This window comes from Sinohyriopsis cumingii, chromosome 7 (genome assembly GCF_028554795.1).
Source record: "Sinohyriopsis cumingii isolate HCF-2022 chromosome 7, ASM2855479v2, whole genome shotgun sequence".
In the NCBI taxonomy this organism is placed as follows: domain Eukaryota; kingdom Metazoa; phylum Mollusca; class Bivalvia; order Unionida; family Unionidae; genus Sinohyriopsis; species Sinohyriopsis cumingii.
Window position 1 is genome coordinate 108,466,084 of NC_142967.1, and position 20,853 is coordinate 108,486,936.

General features: G+C 35.5%; 1 protein-coding gene across 2 annotated transcripts in view; it reads right to left on the reverse strand.

Annotated features, from left to right (window-relative positions):
- Positions 1 to 20,853, reverse strand: part of LOC149795912 (transmembrane 9 superfamily member 2-like) — a 133,516-nt gene that overhangs the window by 19,916 nt on the left and 92,747 nt on the right. Inside the window, exons 15-17 of one of the 2 annotated variants that reach the window (XM_089965827.1) lie at positions 13,970 to 14,121; positions 10,813 to 10,924; positions 8,418 to 9,472 (exon numbers count right to left, since the gene is read on the reverse strand). In XM_089965827.1, coding sequence (XP_089821953.1) covers positions 9,380 to 9,472; positions 10,813 to 10,924; positions 13,970 to 14,121 — 357 coding nt within the window. In that variant the 3' untranslated portion in view covers positions 8,418 to 9,379. Of the gene's footprint in view, positions 1 to 8,417; positions 9,473 to 10,812; positions 10,925 to 13,969; positions 14,122 to 20,853 lie in introns of those variants that run through there. The other variant, XM_089965825.1, reaches the window with a different exon arrangement.

Genomic DNA, 20,853 nt, shown 5'->3' on the forward strand with positions numbered 1-20,853 from the left:
TATAGTCAAGGCACATGGCAGTCAACTGTCCTTTGTCTAGAATATATTATGTAGTCAAGGCACAAAGTAATCAACTGTCCATTGCCTAGAATATATTATGTAGTCAAGGCACATCAACTGTCCATTGCCTAGAATGTAGTCAAGGCACATAGCAATCAACTTCTAATTGCTTAGAATATATTATGTTGTCAAAGCACATGGCAATCAACTGTCCATTGCCTAGAATATATTATGTAGTCAAGGCACATGGCAATCAACTGCTAATTGCCTAGAATATAGTGTGTAGTCAAGGCACATAGCAATCAACTGCTAATTGCTTTGAATATATTATGCAGTCAAAGCACATGGCAATCAACTGTTCATTGCCTAGAATATATTATGTAGTCAAGGCACATGACAATCAACTGTCCATTGCCTAGAATATATCATGTAGTCAAGGAAAATGACAATCAACTGTCCATTGCCCAGAATGTATCATGTAGTCAAAGCAAATGGCAATCAACTGTCCATTGCCTAGAATATATTATGTAGTCGAGGCACCTGACAATCAACTGTTCATTGCCTAGAATATATTATGTAGTCAAGGCAAATGGCAATCAACTGTCCATTGCCTAGAATATATCATATAGTCAAGGAAAATGACAACCAACTGTCTATTGCCCAGAATGTATCATGTAGTCAAAGCAAATGGCAATCAACTGTCCATTGCCTAGAATATATTATGTAGTCGAAGCACATGACAATCAACTGTTCATTGCCTAGAATATGAATGATGTTTTCATACCTCATAAAACTTTTAATCCTGTCCAAACTGTTAACCTCTGCAGACCAATTTTGTGCATTAATATCTGTACATCTCATTTGCGATAAATTAACAAAAAATATTCCTACCCTTAAAATCTATTTTCATAAACATACATGGATTTCATATACATCTAAACTTCAGCAGCATATGCCAACAAAAGGTCCTCGATGGGAGTGATGCTCTCTGGGCCAAAAGGCTTTTCAAGGAATCCATGATAAGTACATTTCTTGAGGAACTTCAACATACCACATATTGGTATGGCTACAAAAATTTGTTCTTACATATCTGATATAACCTTATACAAGTGCAATACAAAATAAGCCTGTCATGACCTTTGACCTTAAGCCTGATATTAAGGACAGAAAATCACTAAACATATTTGAGACAGTGTTAAGATATAGCCACGTGCAAAGTTTGGTGAAAGCTATTATTAATACTTTATTAAATTACAATTAAGTGGCATTATTCAGGGTATTCTTTAGATATTTATAGGTTACTGCATTTGTATGGGAAAATATGAACGAGTTTTGGGATGGAATACTGTACGACCTTGGGAGTGCAGTATATCCTTCCGACAAAACGAGTTTATATTTACCCATACAAAGGCAGTAACCTTTTAATTATATGCTCATTTTTTTTATTCTACCTAAGGTTTAATTATATAAAAACAATACACTACAAGAAACAATGTAAATGAATGTATGCCACATTCCAAACTAAATACACAAGTGCATATTCATCATTACACAAATCAACATTATTACTGCGCACATAACTCCGCCCAGATAAATCTGAACTTAGTCCTGCGCTCGACATAACTTTCGAAAGAAAATGGTGTGTCAAGTTAAAATTGAAATTTGGATATATATTGTGAATGAATGTGCATTGCAACAACTTTTCCTTTTGATCTGGAATGAATAGATTTTGTTATTTTCCTCGATTTTAGGAAATTTTGTGATTATTGACTGGATTTGTATGTGACAATTCCACATGAAATACATGAGATTTACGGTAATAAGCTAGGGAGAAGTGTGTTGACATCTGCAAATGTGTTTCTGTTTCTGTCATTGAATGTTTGAAATCATAATGTGGGAAAAATATGAAGTCTTTCAATTGCAATTATCAAAAAGATGCTATGGAATTTAATGCTTATTTCATTTTGAGTGCAGTAAGGAGGATGCAGTTGCACTTATCATCAAAATTACAGTACAATTTCGAAATGTGTAATCCAGATTGAAAACCTATGACATGGCTCATGTAATTCGGATTTGCAGAATTAAGAAAATACATTTTGAGGAAATTTAGGATGTAAAACTTAAGTATATTTTTGTTTGCCATTCTTATTACCAGCTAAAGAAGAGAGTATAAGACTTGTCACTTTTATGTTATTTGTAAGGACCTTATCTTGCGTCTGTTATATAATGTAGGTAGCCTAAATCCGAAACATTGTATCAATGCGGAATGTGCCAAACCTGCTGGTATGTGGCTCCATGAAACATCTGTTTTAGTTCATTCAGAAACAAATTTAAACAACCACAACGTAAAGAGCCTCTTACACGAGTGTACATGATTTGTGTACAAAATCAAAAGCGCTGGCGTCTGCATCCATTGTTTGCTTACAATAGAAAGTAGTTCCCTTATGCACGTGAATGCTATATGTATATTGTCAAGCAAGTTTAGTATCAGGTAATATTGAACAATTCTGACAATGTAAAGTTAACGGGGAAAAAAATGAGCATATAATAAATTCATATATTGGGTTTGATAAAAATCCATTCATATTTGTGTTATGCTCAAATGCCATAATTTGTAGGTAAAAAACCCCGAGTTAAGACCTTTGATGTTAAAATCCAAGCCGAAGTGCTGACTATCAACATCTTCATTGGAATGCAACTAAATACAAAAATTCACTGGTATATGTATGATTCACTGTGTAAGCATGAGAGAAAAATGGAAATCCCAAACATCTTCAACCAAAATTACCAGGTGTATTCCAGGATCTTCCTGGATAAAACTGCTTTTCTCAAGGTTCAATGACAGCCCTAACAAAATGGAACAAATGACTTTAAAACTCTCATGACATCCAAGTTCCAACCTGTACTAATAGATTCCTGATGCAGTGAAAAACATAATATGTGTCATTAATAACACGTATCACTGTAACAAAACAAATATAACTATGCATACAAATCATTTTAATTGCGAAGGATAAATAGTCATCTTGTAATAATGTGCATACTATCTGGGATGAAGAAACAAGTCCCTTGAAAAGACTCATGCTCTACTTTCCAAAAGGAGATTCTAGTAATTCAAGATGAAGCCATTTTTTCTTTTTAACTTCTAATTGTTTAAATAATCTCTGATAATCATAAATGGTAAGATTTTCAAATTAACCACTATGGTGTCTGTACTGGGTGTAATATATGTACCATTTTTATTAAGGACAAACTAGGTACCATCAGAAAAATGTTGGTTACACACCATTTTGATATGACATTAATTTAGGAAAATTAGAGACAAGGTTTTCAAAAGGTTCACATTGGAAGCTATGTTTGTGGTCAGATTGACACCATTTTCATTCAGGACCAACTAGATGTCATAATTATACTTCTGTTGAAAACCCCATTTTGATATGACTTACCATATAGTAGGAGTAGCAACAACAAAACTTTTAAGATGGCTGCTGTGGTGGCCTTATTAGATGTCAGACTGGCACCATTTTCATTTAAGACCAAGTAGACATCATAAACAGTCTTTTAGAGAAACCCCAATGTTAATAAAAATGAGCATCCATTCAAGAGAAGTAGCAATAATAAGATTTTCAAGATGGTCACTGTGGCATTCGGTTAGGAATAATAAGATATTCAAGATGGTCACTGTGGCATTCAATTAGGAATAATAAGATTTTCAAGATGGTCACTGTGGCATTCGGTTAGGAATAATAAGATATTCAAGATGGTCACTGTGGCATTCAATTAGGAATAATAAGATTTTCAAGATGGTCACTGTGGAATTCAATTAGGAATAATAAGATTTTCAAGATGGTCACTGTGGAATTCAATTAGGAATAATAAGATTTTCAAGATGGTCACTGTGGCATTCAATTAGGAATAATAAGATATTCAAGATGGTCACTGTGGCATTCAATTAGGAATAATAAGATTTTCAAGATGGTCACTGTGGCAATCAATTAGGAATAATAAGATTTTCAAGAAGGTCACTGTGGCATTCAATTAGGAATAATAAGATATTCAAGATGGTCACTGTGGCATTCAATTAGGAATAATAAGATTTTCAAGATGGTCACTGTGGCATTCAATTAGGAATAATAATATATTCAAGATGGTCACTGTGGCATTCAATTAGGAATAATAAGATTTTCAAGATGGTCACTGTGGCATTCAATTAGGAATAATAAGATTTTCAAGATGGTCACTGTGGCATTAAATTAGGAAGTCCAAGCAGAAATATTTTAATTACGGACCAACCAGACATCATACAATGTCTTTCAGGGAAGCCCCATGTTGATACACCCATCTATTCAGGAAGAGTAGCAATAACAAGATTTTCAAGATGGCTGCTGTGGCAGCTATGTTAGATGTCTGGACAGCACTATTTTCATTTAGGACCAACTAGACAAAATAAAAATCTTTATATTAACATGAAAATCCCATATTCATATGTTCATCCATTCTGGGGGAGGAGATGCTGTCCTGGCAGATTGTATGACTGAGTAGTACCATTGTTTGTGTGTGTGCATGTGCGTGTGAAGTTTCATGGCAATCCTCTGGGTAGTTAGGAAGAGTTGCGATGACAAGCTTGTGCTAATGGACTATCATAAGCTCTTTGGGCCTGTGACCATTAAAGCTAACACAAATAGGTAAAGGTATTTGAATGATACTGCCAGGGATTAGCTTGAGATGGAGGTGGAAATTCTCCCTCAGCTTAAACAAAATAGGTAGTGGAATTACAGGTGGAATACCTCTTCCTCTTAACACCTGAAAATGTACTGTTCCTTTTTCTTTCCCATCCATGCATTCAGTATTCTAATGAAACAAGTGATCACGAAAAAAACACCTCACCATTTATAATTGTATAGAAAGGTCACTCATCTTTTCCTTTATTACTTTTTCACTTGGATCAAGAGAAGTTCATGTTTTAAACAGTTTTTAAGAAATATGGATGTATGGTAAAGATACATCAATCTACCAATGTATTTTTATTTCTGAGCATATGTTTGATTTAATACAAAATGAAAAACAACTATTTGTTGCCCCAATTCAAACCTATCTGACTGTGTGATAACTTCCAATAAATTTGTAACTGTGGCATCAAATAATGAAACAGGAGATTAAAAAAAAAAAAAAAAAAAATCACCATTTATAATCCATTTATTTCATTACATTTTAACCACATATTCTGATGTTTCCTTTATTTGAATCAAGAAGAGAAACTCGCATTTCAAATGGCGTGGAACAAATACCGATATAAGATATATGTCAAACTATGATGTACAGACAGGTCATTAAACATTTCATTCTTATATTTCTTTTTAAACCATTTAAATTTATTTTATATTTGACTCAAGAAGCTTACATTTCAAATGTCTTTGAAAAAACACAGATGTATGACATAGATACATTAAACTATAAATACATTTCTCCTGAAAATGTTTCATATAGTACCAAATAAAAAACAACAATTTGTTGCTTCAAATAAAACTAACCCAACCTATTTTTAACGTCACATATCATAGTGAATAATGAAATGGGAGATCAAGAAATAAGGAAATAATCACCATTTATTGTACAGAAAGGTCTTCAACAATCTCTCACTGAAATGTCAATTCTTCTGTTAATCAACTCTCTTTCATTGATATACCCTTTTTTGTTTTCTTTACTGATGATAAAATACGATTGATGCATAAACTCTCTTATGAGTAACACTATCTACTGGTGTTTTTTAACAACTGTGCAAAGACCTTTACAGAACATATCAATAAATATAATATTCAATTAGTTCTCTTTAGTTAAGTCCATCTCTAACAAAACACCACATGCATTTTAAAATGAACTCAGAAGCCCTTTCATGTCTTCTTCTCAAACAAAAATTATACCTCAGTACATGCTAAAGTGAAGACCACAAACCCTTGGTCAACTAGTCTTATTGTTTCATTATAGTCAGACAAACATAAAATATAAAAACCTTGTCATTTTATATCATAAATTTTAAAGTCACTGACTCTGTAAATTTTATTCGTATATATACTGTCTCTTAAGTGCTTGTGTTGTTTCTACTTGGATATAATTAAGATCTGATTGCGAATCTATTCTGTGATATACACCCCACCAATGTTATCTTTATTGGCTAGTATGAATAACAAGTTATGCAAATGATCACTTGTCCTTACAACATCTGTATGGACAATGGCCATGACAGCACATTGCCAGATTTTTATTTCCCTAAATACAGCCTCATTTCCATACTGGTAGCCTTGCTGATTTGACCTCTTCTTTTGAATCTAGCCCTCTATCTGGTTTCAACTGGAATAACCTGACCAAAGCTCTAAGCATATAGCATGTAAATAACACTGCATAGCAATGTGGTTGTCGTGACAATGTATACCATAATTAAAACAAGAATGATTTATTCATTTAGAGGTGTTAATTGATAATGGAATATAGTATTGTCCTAGTATGTGATGAAGATCACAATGGTCAGGTAACTGAAAATACAAATTACAATTGACCTGTAACCTCTTCTTTCTCTCTCTTTCCAAAAAGCTACAAATAAAAACCACCTTGAATAAATAGTCTTGTACATTAATACAACACTGTTTCACAACTCTCTCTCTCTCTCATACACATACAAACACATTAACTAAAAGCCATTTTTTAAAGTTCTTTTACTGTTTATTGCAATTTGATAACGAGGTCACTGTTGCTGTAGGATTCCAAGTTGCACTTAATTTCTGGGCAATGTGGGCTCATATTGATGCATACAAATTTACCAATAACTAATACCTGTAACTAATACATGTTTAGACCATCTTAATCATTTTGCCAACACAACACACAGCAGCAGCTACAAAGTGTGTGCTCTACACTTTAAATACAGATGAGCTTGCACACTGTCACATTATCGTTTCAGCCATTTCTCTCTCTCTCTCTCAACAAGTCTTTTTGAGTACTTTTATTCTTATTGTAATTGGATTCTTGAGCTGAGAGCAGAATGAGGCAAAATTTGTAAGCTTATTTTGAATGTTAGAACCATTAGGTTGTCAAGTGTTGTGTGTTGCATAGTTAGGTTGTCAAGTATTGTGTGTTACATAGTTAGGTTGTCAAGTATTGTGTGTTCCGTAGACCTTGTTTGGTTAAGATCCCTTTAATTTTCATACACAGTCAGTACCACAAAATGATAATTATTTTTTATATATATATAATTTTTCTTACTCTGAAATTAATCATTATTTTCCATGTTTAAAAATTACATGAAATACGGTAGTCTCAAAGCCATCCATGACATGTCAAGCACATTAATCCAATTGTCCAGTTTGATATTTATCTATATTGTGTCTTTACATTTGGTGCATGAATGAACTGCAATGAGCTATAAATAGGTATTGTGAAGTTTTAAAATCAATCTTAATAATGAACTGGTTTACAAGTTTGGGGTAATTTCCCACTGGATGACTAATTCAAGTGGGTTCTGTTGCGACATGGATATGTACTGTGAAATATATCACATGGGAGGTATTGTAATATAGACAGTGTTGGAATATAGAGCTGTAAGGTGTATAAAAGGACAAGGAAGAAGTAGACAATTAATTCAATTCTATTTTCAAATGTTCATGTTTCGAAATCAGTCTGTGGATGTATTTAATGTTGTGTTTAGATATAATTTGAGAGGAAACACTTGTTTGGATTATTCATTGGAGTTATAAAGTGCTCACAAACTTTGGACTATAATATTATTCTGGAATTATTTGAATTCATTCAAAGGAGTTTTGGACAATGCCATTGTGATAAATCAAGACTGTTGGTAATTCAACACATTCAAGAATATTGGTAAATTAACACTTTTGAGAACTGGAATTCATTCGTCTTCTTGGCATCCGTCTGTCTATGGGAGACGATGGTGTAGCTCCAGAATAAGCTTTTGTTTCTCCTTCTTTCTAGCTCTCTTTTCAGCTTGCTTTATTTTTCTGTCTTCCTCGGTTTTTTGAACGCCCTGTCTGTTAGCTAGGCGCCAAGTGGAACAGTCATTTGCACAGCTCTCCCAGTCATTGATGTTGATGTTAGCTGCCTTCATGTCCTTCTTGCAAACATCTTTGTAGCACAGACATGGTCACCCAGTCAGTCATGAACCTTCTGCTAACTCCCCATATAACAGGTCCTTGGGAATGCTGCCTGGGTCCATTCTCTTGACATGGCCAAGCCAGCAAAGGTACTTCTCGCTTAGAATGGAGAACATGCTGTTCATTTTGGCCTGTTCTAGAACCTCTGTGTTGGGTACTTTGTCCTGCCACTAATGTGCAGAACGTGCCGCAGACATCTCAGGTGTTTTGACTATGTGGTCTTAAACCGGCATTAAAAGAAGCAAAACCAACAAGTTTTCAAAACTTAAATAATTTAATTCTCTAAGTTATAAAATGAAAATTTAAGAGGAACTTAACAGATATGACCAACAAAGGTGGCTCTGACCTTAAGATATGACCCACAAAGGTGACTCTGACCTTAAGATAGGACCCACAATGGTGACTCTGACCTTAAGATAGGACCCACAAAAGGTGACTCCGACCTTAAGATAGGACCCATGAAAGGTGACTCTGACCTTAAGATAGGACCCACAAAGGTGACTCTGACCTTAAGATAGGACCCACAAAGGTGGTAAATATCACACCTTTTAGTGATGATACATAATTGTAACAACTTTCATCTCTTCAACTGAAACGGCTCTAACATTATAGAGAGGGAGAACAGTAGAACACAATGACATAAAGATAAAAATGACAAATGTGGCACACAACCCAACTACTAATGATGACATATAACCATACCAAGCTGCATTCTTTAATCAGGGTTGGATTTAGTCAATTTGGGCACTGTCCCCACATAAAGCTCTAAAAGGAGGGGCCAATCTGGTCACAGTTGAAGCAACTAGACAGTACTGAATGTTTGAACTTGTCACAAGAATGTACAACTAACATGAAGAATCATCATACTCTGTTGTTCATGATTGTTATCAATAGAACAAACATTGATGGATCAAGATCTGCTGCCACATGATTGCAGTCCTACAAGATCTGCTAGCACATGATTGCAGTCCTACAAGATCTGCTGGCACATGATTGCAGTCCTACAAGATCTGCTGGCACATGATCTGCTGGCACATGATTGCAGTGCTACAAGATCTGCTGGCACATGATCTGCTGGCACATGATTGCAGTGCTACAAGATCTGCTGGCATATGATTGCAGTGCTACAAAATCTGCTGGCACATGATTGCAGTGCTACAAGATCTGCTGGCACATGATTGCAGTCCTACAAGATCTGCTGACACATGATTGCAGTCCTACAGGATCTGCTGGCACATGATTGCAGTCCTACAAGATCTGCTGACACATGATTGCAGTCCTACAAGATCTGCTGGCACATGACTGCAGCCCTACAATGTAAAGAAGTCAACCTCAATATGTATGGTGGTGGAGTCCACATCTTACTGCCACAACAATCACTGCTGTGTCTCTTTGTTTCATCGGCATCAACAGGGACTGGAGGTCAAGTGATCAAGGTATTGCTCACATGGCTTACAGCACACAGTGTGATTGCTTTATTTATACTACACCTACTCTAATGATTTTTCCAATATCAAAATAAATCCAGGTAAAATTGTGTGGTTGTGTTTTTCAAGGCTTATTGATTGCCATTTCAGTTGTTTGAAGAGCAAAGGTAGGCAAGGAATGCTGAACAATGGCTGCATATCCTTATTGAATAAAGACATCACAAATGTGATGAGATCTAATTGTTTCAATAAAGAAATGCAAGCACTGTTTAAACCAAATTATGCATTCCTCAGATACCATTGCTTTACAACCAACTAAAATGGCTGTCCACAACAACCCTGTATGGAAGGAAAATGATCATTTCTACATTTCTTGGAAATAAAGGTGGCATGATTCATTGAAATTTGCATCCAATCCTTGTTTTTTTGCTTGATCCAAAACTTTGATGCAAAATGTTCAAGTTTAGAGTGATTTTCACAACTGCTCATGTAGATGTAATCTTTGACCTCAAACAACCCTATAAAACATTTTAACTCATTTGGTAGAACATCAGACTCATAATTCAAAGGTCAAGTGGTTTGATGGATTCATACCCACCAGCGTCAGGCCAGGGCAGGTCAGCTACCTTAGTGTGTCCTTGGGAAAGTTACTTTGCTTCCATTTCCTTGGCATCATATAGCCAACAGCGTGTTAGAAGTGCAGTTGAAGTTTCATCCCTTAATCTCACACTGCTTTAAAGTTATGGAGAAGATGGGAAAGTGTGGTGGAAGATGTAAAATACAGAACCTTGGCCTTGAAAATAAGACCCTGCCCCCTCCCCACTGTGGTGATGGTGATGGTGTACAAGTATACAAAATACTGAGCTGTGACCCTGGTCCCTGAAAAGGGCATCAAATGTGATATGTGACACCTAGTGATGGAGCTGTGACCCTGACCCTGAAAAGGACATCAAATGTGATATGTGACACCTAGTGATGATGTACAAGTATACCAAGTTTCTTTCTCGATCTTAAAGGGCTTTAAGGCTCAAGAGTGCAATGGAAAGTAGGATGGATAGATGGGTGGATGAATGGGCAGATGAATGGATAGACAGGAACACTGATACCATGTAGATACATTCTTTAGCTAACACACCACATCATTACACTAGCAATGATTCATGAATATTGTATCCAATTACCAATGGCGCTGCCACAGTTTTGTAAGACTGTTAAGAACTCACCTTGGCACGGAGATGGGAGTAGCACAAGATTATGGTGACTTCTGAACAGGTGATGATGAGAATCAGAAAGACCAGCGACAGGAAACCAAACATATAGTATGTCTGGTGGTACCTGCAATAAAAACAACCATTTAAAACTTCATGGCCTGGACATTCTGACCTTACATCATGAAAAGAAGACAATCAATTTTTTGTGATCTGTGAAAACATCTTATGGTCATAAAACTCTCATTTCAACATTAAAATGAGCAAGTGTAAAATTTGATTTGTAAATCTTGAACAAAAGCATGTAAATATTGTATGACCATAGCATAATAACCACAGGTTCAGAGATGACTAGAATTCAGGAGAGTTAAAACAATTCTGAATATTAAAGTACTGTGAACTACTCTATTTTCTGTACAGACACTTTTTATACACACCAGCATTATTTTGGCAAGGCAACATCTGTATGACTTGTGACTGTTGGACACTAGTACAAAGAATATGATTTGTTTAAAACTATGTTACTCACTTCTAGAACAAGAAATCTAAATCACAACAACAGAGAAAATATTAACCTTTATTTAAAGAGGAAACTAATAAAGTCTCGATCTTGAAATGTTTTGCTAAAAACCTCAGCTAACCACTGACTTACACAATAGCAGACCTGTTTACTCTCTCCCTGTTCCATCGGTGGTCCAAAAGCAGTCTTTCTGTAGTTTCCAACAGCTGTCAGTATTATAGCTAGACAGCTAACAGGTCAACAATAAAAAAAACATCATCCAGAAATACATTTAATGTCTTTACTGACAATGATAAAAATATATATTATCTATTTCATTTACCAAGAAAAGAAACACATTTTCCCAAAACCAGTATTACACTACCTTTTCTAACTATATTTACAAATAGTTCACCTTCCCTGCTGCGAAAGTGCTGTCCAGAAACATTTTCTTTAAATCCCATTTAATGAATCAGCTGTTGTCAAAAGCAAGTTGAACTGTGCCAAAGATGGATTTATCATCACTTTAGCAGGGATGATGTGCATTTCTTTGCTGCAAACACTGTGCTTTAAAGAATGAGGACAGAAACTTGTGTGTCTTTTATTTTGACCCATTCCTTAGAAAGATTTGCATTTAACGTCTTTTTGCATCGTTTAATGTGCAATAGAAAAATCCAATTCACACACGCCATGGTGAACATAATGAACTCCTTGTTAGACTGTTTTACAAATGGCCAAATATCTGTATAAATCTTAGAAACTTCTGGTTAGCACTTGACTTTTTGACTTCGTCCAATTTTCTTTTCACGTGACCCTGGTCTGCCATTTTTAAAGAAAACAACTGCTAATTGCTCCCTTCGACTCCTGCAGACAGTTTACCAGTTTACATAGGAATCATTAAATAAGCATTTCAATTACACTGACAAAAGAATTTTTAAAGAAAAGAAATTCTGGAAGTGGAACAAAACATTAAGACATAATTTTATTATTCAGCTGTTTAAATAGTCTTGCCTAAACTATCAGTAGTGAGAATGTTTTTTGGCTTCATCCATAGCGAGTATTTTTTTGGCTTCATCCATAGTGAGTATTTTTTTGGCTTCATCCATAGTGAGTATTTTTTGGGCTTCATCCATAGTATTTTTTTGGCTTCATCCGTAGTGAGTATTTTTTTGGCTTCATCCATAGTGAGTATTTTTGGGCTTCATTCATAGTGAGTATTTTTGGGGCTTCATCTATTACTTTTGTGGCTTCATCCATAGTGAGTATTTTTTGGGCTTCATCCATTACTTTTGTGGCTTCATCCGTAGTGAGTATTTTTGGGGATTCATCCATAGTGAGTATTTTTGGGGATTCATTCATTGGGAATAAGGAGAATCTGTAGAGGTAAACAGGTCTGCAACAGTTTCATCCCAAGTATGGTCATGTAACTCGATATCATGTAACCTGAAAGGTTTGCTTCACTGCCTTTCATTTTCATTGAAAAATAAGTAATTTAATTAGCTTTAATACCATTCATTTTAGCCAATTGAAATCCCAATTTTTTTTTTGTTCAGACATATAATTTCATAAATTTTCAACCTTTACTAAAAATTAATTTTTAAAAAATTTCATATGAAATTGCTTTATCTTGAAATTCACAAAAGTCAAAATGGCATAAGTTGGCAGATACCTTTTAATACTAAACCCTGCACCCAGTTACACACAGGTCACATGTATAGGAATTGGCAGATAATAACGATATTTTTTAAGCAAAAAACAGATCCTTATTTCATGTGTTTTATATGTTGTTGTGGATTTATAAATCTCTGAAATGTAATTTAGTTTGTTATTAGTGTAATACAGGTTTCAGTGCCAGAAAGTACAAACCAGGATCAGGAGACTGGTTCTGTACAGTGTGTCCAGGTGCAGATTTTAGTACTGCCCACATTACTGATGTCAAGCCAATTTTTTGACATATTCTTCTTCTGTTGTAACTGTGCATAAAGTTGGGTACACTATTAATTTTAAATCAATATTTTCCATTGCATCCATGACCATGAACCAATGAACAGTGAAGCATTCTTCCCCCAATTTGAATTCAGGCAATTTCCAATGATATGCAAGCCGTTCCTTCGCTTTCTGAAATCTGTTGCAGTATGTTTTTCTGATCTTATAATTGTAGAAAATTGTGTCTGAAAACATCAGTAGATACAATTACAAGGTATGAAAAAATTTCTTCTAGTTTTCACAAAATTAATGAAATAATTGGTATGTTTTTGCATCAAAATTTTTTATTTTTGCAATTCGAAAATGTGCAGAAAGTACAGTGCTCCTAAACCTCTGCAACACTAGTTTTATAGGTACCAGTTTTCTTGGATACTGAGGTTGCTAGAATGCTAAGATTCCAATAGTTTTTATTGGGTACCAAACTTTCTTCGATACTGAGGTTACAAGAAATGAAGAATTTAAATACCCAATGAAAAATGAGTAAGGATCCTGATAACATTTGCTAAAGTCATTTCTCATTTATTCAGTGTCAAAAGATCAAAGTCTTTTGTATAAGACACTTTCAATACCTAAAAGGATTCTGAAATTGTATAAATCATAAAACAGATTAAATTGATGATAAAAACTTTAAGTATAAAACACAACCATAATTCCTATGCAACAACTAGAATACTAATGGCTGTTTACCAGATGCTGTTGAGAATAAAGAAGAGCTGAATGTAGATGCAGCAAAATGGCAGAACTCCACCAATGATGATTTCAGGCAAAGGTCTTGTGTAGAGGGGCTGGTTTGGAGTCTGTCTTGGAATCTGACTGGTCTTCACTGGATGTTCAATAGGCTGTAAAATATAAAATGATTTTAGTAAAATCTAATCTGGTTCCTACTGAATGCTCCATTTGCTTTCTTATGTAAAGTTTAATCTGACTGGTTGCTCCTTGATGCTCCAAAGACTGTGAAAAAGGCAATGATTTTAGAAAGAGCTAATCTCACTGGCTGCTTTTCTTCATGCTCCAAAGACTGTGAAAAAAGCAATGATTTTAGATACAGCTAATCTGACTGGTCTCTCCTTGATGCTCCAAAGACAAAGAAAAAAATAAAATGATTTGGAAAGAGCTAATCAGACTGGTCTCTCTTTGATGCTCCAAAGACTGTGAAAAATACAATGATTTTAGAAAGAGCTAATCTGACTGATCTCTCCTTGATGCTCCAAAGACTGAAAAAAGCAATGATATTAGATAGGGCAAATCTGACAGGTCTCTCCCTGAATCTTCAAAGACTATACATCCTTATATGTTTGTTATTTCTGTAACTGTCTTAGAATTGCTAAAGTTATGCTGCACATGATGTGACATCATTCAGTCTGTATTGACTCTAGGTCGTTAAATGAAACCACTGATTTAAGTAAAATTCAACAAATAATTTATTTCCTTAAAATAAAAAAAGTTAAAAGACACTTGCAGTATTGTGAATTAAATACCAAATAATTGTAAATGTGCTATCACAGTGTCCAAGAATATAGCATGTTCTGAATGAATTCCAATAGTCTTGGATGTCCTGATATATAAGTAGTCATTAATGTCCTGATATATAAGTAGTCTTTAATGTCCTGATATATAAGTAGTCTTTAATGTCCTGATATATAAGTAGTCTTTAATGTCCCGATATATAAGTAGTCTTTAATGTCCTGATAAACCAAGGATGTAATCCAAAATTTCTTTGAACGAATTCACAAAAATCCAAGGTAATGTGTTAATTGGAAAGTCAATGAGCACTTCAGTAATTCCAACAAATAATTTGAATAAATAATTCCTCTCAAATTATTCTGATTTCTTGACTTATGATGCAATAAATAGATGCAGTGGAAAATCCAATTTAAATGTAAACAAGGCAATACAATGAATGCAAATTTGTGTAAACATCATAACAAAAATCATGTAGGCAAAAAATCGATGGACATACACAGATATGCAAAAACTCCATTTACAACTTACAAACATGACACAAATCAGGTACACAATATAAACTATATATACATTATAAGTCACTAATCAGCATATACAATTGCTTAGAACTGAATATGAAATACAGTAAAAAATGTCCTAACTGTCACCTGTACATAGCAGTAACCTGGTTACAATGGCCATTCTACCCCCCCACTCAAATATCCTATACAAATGTTCCATGTTAATGGTTACCTGCCTTCCATAGCCAGTGGCCAGGTGTTTCCTAAACAATAGTGGTTTCTTCTTGCCTCAAGTGATCATTGGTGTGTATCAAAAGTGACTGCTCTAATCATGCAGCTTAAACTTTTGTGTCATGAGCAAGGCATTATTTTGGCAAGTTATATTATGTGAAATGATGTGTAAATGTTACAAAATTAATTTCGAATGGTCTAAAGCGCTCACCATTCTGGATCACTGCCATCTCACCTCTGTCTGCGTGTGTTCAAGTCCAAGGCTCGGCTAGCGTGGGTACGTGGGAAAGCCTGCCAGTAGCTTCTTGTGGGTTGGTGGTTCTTCCCTGGAGTTTCCAGGGTTCTTCCTCTACCAGTTATACTGGCCACCATGTATGGCCTATCTTGTGCTGAAAAATGGCATTAAACCCTACAACAACAACAATAACAGCAACAAAATCAAAGTTAACTTGTACTCACTCCATACTCCAGTCTCACTATCAGTCTTGGAACACTATGCTTTGCTCTTTAGGTATACATGTATTTACCCTTCCTGTATACTTGAATTTCGAAGAAACAGAATACTAACACAAAACTTTAATAATGTCAATACTGCTACTGCTGTCACTATTACTACGTATAATACTGTACCAACACTGCCAATGCTGCTGCTGTCACTATTACTATGGATACTACTGTACTAACACTGCTAATGTCACTGTTGTCACTATTGCTATTAATAATACTGTACCAACACTGCTAATGCTGTTGTTGTCACTATTACTATGAATACTGTACTAACACTGCTAATGATGTTGCTGTCTCTACTGCTGAGAATAATACTGTACCAACACTGCTAATCCTGCTGCTGTCACTATTACTATGGATAATGCTGTTCTAACACTGCTAATACCACTGCTGTCACTATTGCTATGGGTAATACTGCATTAACACTGATAATGCCACTGCTGTCTCTCTTGTTGAGAATAATACTACACTAACACTGATAATGCCACTGCTGTCTCTATTGTTGAGAATAATACTGCACTAACACTGATAATGCCACTGCTGTCTCTATTGTTGAGAATAATACTGCACTAACACTGATAATGCTGCTGCTGTCACTATTGCTATGGATAATACTGCACTAACACTGATAATGCCACTGCTGTCTCTATTGTTGAGAATAATACTGCACTAACACTGATAATGCTGCTGCTGTCACTATTGCTATGGATAATACTGCACTAACACTGATAATGCCACTGCTGTCTCTATTGTTGAGAATAATACTGCACTAACACTGATAATGCTGCTGCTGTCACTATTGCTATGGATAATGCTGTACTAACACTGCTAATGCTGCTGCTGTCACAATTGCTGTGGATAATACTGCACTAACACTGCTAATGCCACTGCTGTCTCTATTGTTGAGAATAATACTGACAGTGTCTGAAAAAGTGTTACATAAATCTCACATTTGCAGAAGGGGCCCTGAGTGGCCAAGTAATCTAAAGTGCTCTCCGTTACGGATCACTGCCATCTCACATCTGTCTGCGTGGGTTCAAGTCCTCGATTCAGCCAATGTAGGTATGTGAGAAAGCTTGCCAGAAGCTTCTCGAGGGTCAGTGGTTCTTTCCAGTAATTTCCCGGTTTCTTCCTCCACCATGAATACTGGCTGCCATGTATAGCCTATTGTGTGCTGAAAAAATGGCATTAAACCTTACAACAACAAAAACACATTTGCAGAATCATTCAAAACCAGATCTGTCAGTGAGTGCTTGTGACATATACCCCCATCCTACCCTGCTGTAAAATATGAAATATAAGGGGACATGCAGAAATTTACATTATTTTTAAGTGTTTGGTAGTTAACCAACCCCTTGCTGCTTATACTCCAGTTTTACTCAGAGATTCATATAGACACCCTATAAATCTTCTCAAGCTATGGTGCATGCCTATGCAAATTAGACAAAAACAACTATTCCCTTCATAGTTTTTATTACTGTAAAGTGTGTGTGAGTGTGTGTTTGATTAGGAATTTTATTGTAGCTTTAATAATTTTTCAGTCATATCGCTATGACGTCTGCAGTGTGGCAGTTTATAGTGATGTCTAGCACTGAGGCATCATGCCGCAGACATGTAGCATGATGTCCTGGCCAGTCACATTATAATGACACCAGGCTGACCAGTCCTAACACTAGCCTCTTATTGCTGAGCGCCTAGCGAGGCAGCTGCTAGTACCATTTTTGCAAGTCTTTGGTATGACTCGGCCGGGGAACGAACTTACGACCTTCAGCTTCCGAGGCTGACGCACTAACCACTAGGCCACTGGAGGTGTTTAATACTGTGAGATTTATGGAAAGCCTTTTTCTGTCATTTCACCTCAGGCCTATTTATTACAATAATTACCTCTCATTTGTATTGATTTCTCACTTCTCTCAAGTCTTCTTTCTCAAAGGATAATACGCATCAGAATCCCAAATCAGCTCACCTTCGGCTTTTATATACACTAGTACCACATGATCTATCACATTACACGGTGAGTCTATTCATATCTGGACCATCCTATTCCTTTTACGGGGATACTTAATAAAAGCAGCTGAATTAATATGCAGGGGAAAAGTTCTTCAGTAATTATCTGACAATTTCCATTGTGACATAAAATCATCACATGATACAGATCCATATCAAGTTTCATTAAGAAAATTTTGTATGGTTCTGAACTGTCAAGAGCCTAATGGTATAAAGACAGATACAATGTTTTTATTTTTTTTGTTTGTTTTTATTTATTAAAAAGATTAAAATGGGGATACCTCTTATAATGCTAAGAGGATGAAATCCATTCTGTACAAAACACATTAAATAATCACGATACAAAAGTATGTGAAAATTTATGAAGATAACTGAAATTGTTAATGAGATCTGACTTAAAATACAATTTCCAATTATGATCAGATAACTCCAAAAATGCTAATTTGACAAAGCAGAATCTTATAAACTCTTGGCATGATACAAAATACATGCCAAGTTTCATGAAGATATCTCCAATGGTCAAAAAGATATTAACCTGGAGAAGAGTGTAATGGATGCATGAACGTTCATTTTTAACTCACAAGAAGACTGGTGTTTGTAAAACAATCATGCCCAAGTGCAAAGAAAAAAGATTATTTTTAACTGACAGGTAGAATGGTGTTTGTAAAGCAAACATGCCCCCGCGCATAGAAAAAGTTCATTTTTAACTGACAAGTAGACTGGTGTTTGTAGAACAATCATGCCCCAGTGCACAGAAAAAAGTTCATTTTTAACTGACAAGTACACTGGTGTTTTTAAAACAATCATGCCCCAGTGCACAGAAAAAAGTTCATTTTTAACTGACAAGTAGACTGGTGCTTGTAGAACAATCATGCCCCTGTGCACAGAAAAAAGTTCATTTGTAACTGACAAGTAGACTGGTGTTTGTAGAACAATCATGCCCCAGTGCACAGAATAAAGTTCATTTTTAACTGACAAGTAGACTGGTGCTTGTAGAACAATCATGCCCCAGTGCACAGAATAAAGTTCATTTGTAACTGACAAGTAGACTGGTGTTTTTAAAACAATCATGCCCCAGTGCACAGAAAAAAGTTCATTTGTAACTGACAAGTAGACTGGTGCTTGTAGAACAATCATGCCCCTGTGCACAGAAAAAAGTTCATTTTTAGCTGACAAGTAGACTGGTGCTTTTTAACAATCATGCCCCAGTGCACAGAAAAAAGTTCATTTTTATCTGACAAGTAGACTGGTGTTTGTAGAACAATCATGCCCCTGTGCACAGAAAAAAGTTCGTTTTTAACTGACAAGTAGACTGATGTTTGTAGAACAATCATGCCCCAGTGCATAGAAAAAAGTTCATTTTTAACTGACAAGTAGACTGGTGTTTGTAGAACAATCATGCCCCCGTGCACAGAAAAAAGTTCATTTGTAACTGACAAGTAGACTGGTGTTTGTAGAACAATCATGCCCCAGTGCACAGAATAAAGTTCATTTTTAACTGACAAGTACACTGGTGTTTTTAAAACAATCATGCCCCAGTGCACAGAAAAAAGTTCATTTTTAACTGACAAGTAGACTGGTGCTTGTAGAACAATCATGCCCCTGTGCACAGAAAAACGTTCATTTGTAACTGACAAGTAGACTGGTGTTTGTAGAACAATCATGCCCCAGTGCACAGAATAAAGTTCATTTGTAACTGACAAGTAGACTGGTGCTTGTAGAACAATCATGCCCCAGTGCACAGAATAAAGTTCATTTGTAACTGACAAGTAGACTGGTGTTTTTAAAACAATCATGCCCCAGTGCACAGAAAAAAGTTCATTTGTAACTGACAAGTAGACTGGTGCTTGTAGAACAATCATGCCCCTGTGCACAGAAAAAAGTTCATTTTTAGCTGACAAGTAGACTGGTGCTTTTTAACAATCATGCCCCAGTGCACAGAAAAAAGTTCATTTTTATCTGACAAGTAGACTGGTGTTTGTAGAACAATCATGCCCCTGTGCACAGAAAAAAGTTCGTTTTTAACTGACAAGTAGACTGATGTTTGTAGAACAATCATGCCCCAGTGCACAGAAAAAAGTTCATTTTTAACTGACAAGTAGACTGGTGTTTGTAGAACAATCATGCCCCCGTGCACAGAAAAAAGTTCATTTTTAACTGACAAGTAGACTGGTGTTTTTAAAACAATCATGCCCCAGTGCACAGAAAAAAGTTCATTTTTAACTGACAAGTAGACTGGTGTTTTTAAAACAATCATGCCCCAGTGCACAGAAAAAAGTTCATTTTTAACTGACAAGTAGACTGGTGTTTGTAGAACAATCATGCCCCTGTGCACAGAAAAAAGTTCATTTTCAACTGACAAGTAGACTGGTGTTTGTAGAACAATCATGCCCCTGTGCACAGAAAAAAGTTAATTTGTAACTGACAAGTAGACTGGTGTTTTTAAAACAATCATGCCCCTGTGCACAGAAAAAAGTTCATTTTTAACTGACAAGTAGACTGGTGTTTGTAGAACAATCATGCCCCAATCTTGACAAAGATTACCATGAACGTCACATTATACACACGTCCTGTGTTAACTAATTTGCTATGTATATAAGCTACTTTTCATTGCGAACTATATACACGTCCTGTGTTAACTAATTTGCTATGTATATAAGCTACTTTTCATTGCAAACTATACACATGTCCTGTGTTAACTAATTTGCTACGTAAGCTGCTTTTCATTGCACACTATATACATGTCCTGTGTTAAATAATTTGCTATGTATATAAGCTACTTTTCATTGCAAAGTATACACATGTCCTGTGTTAACTAATTTGCTATATATATATATAAGCTACTTTTCATTGCAAACTATA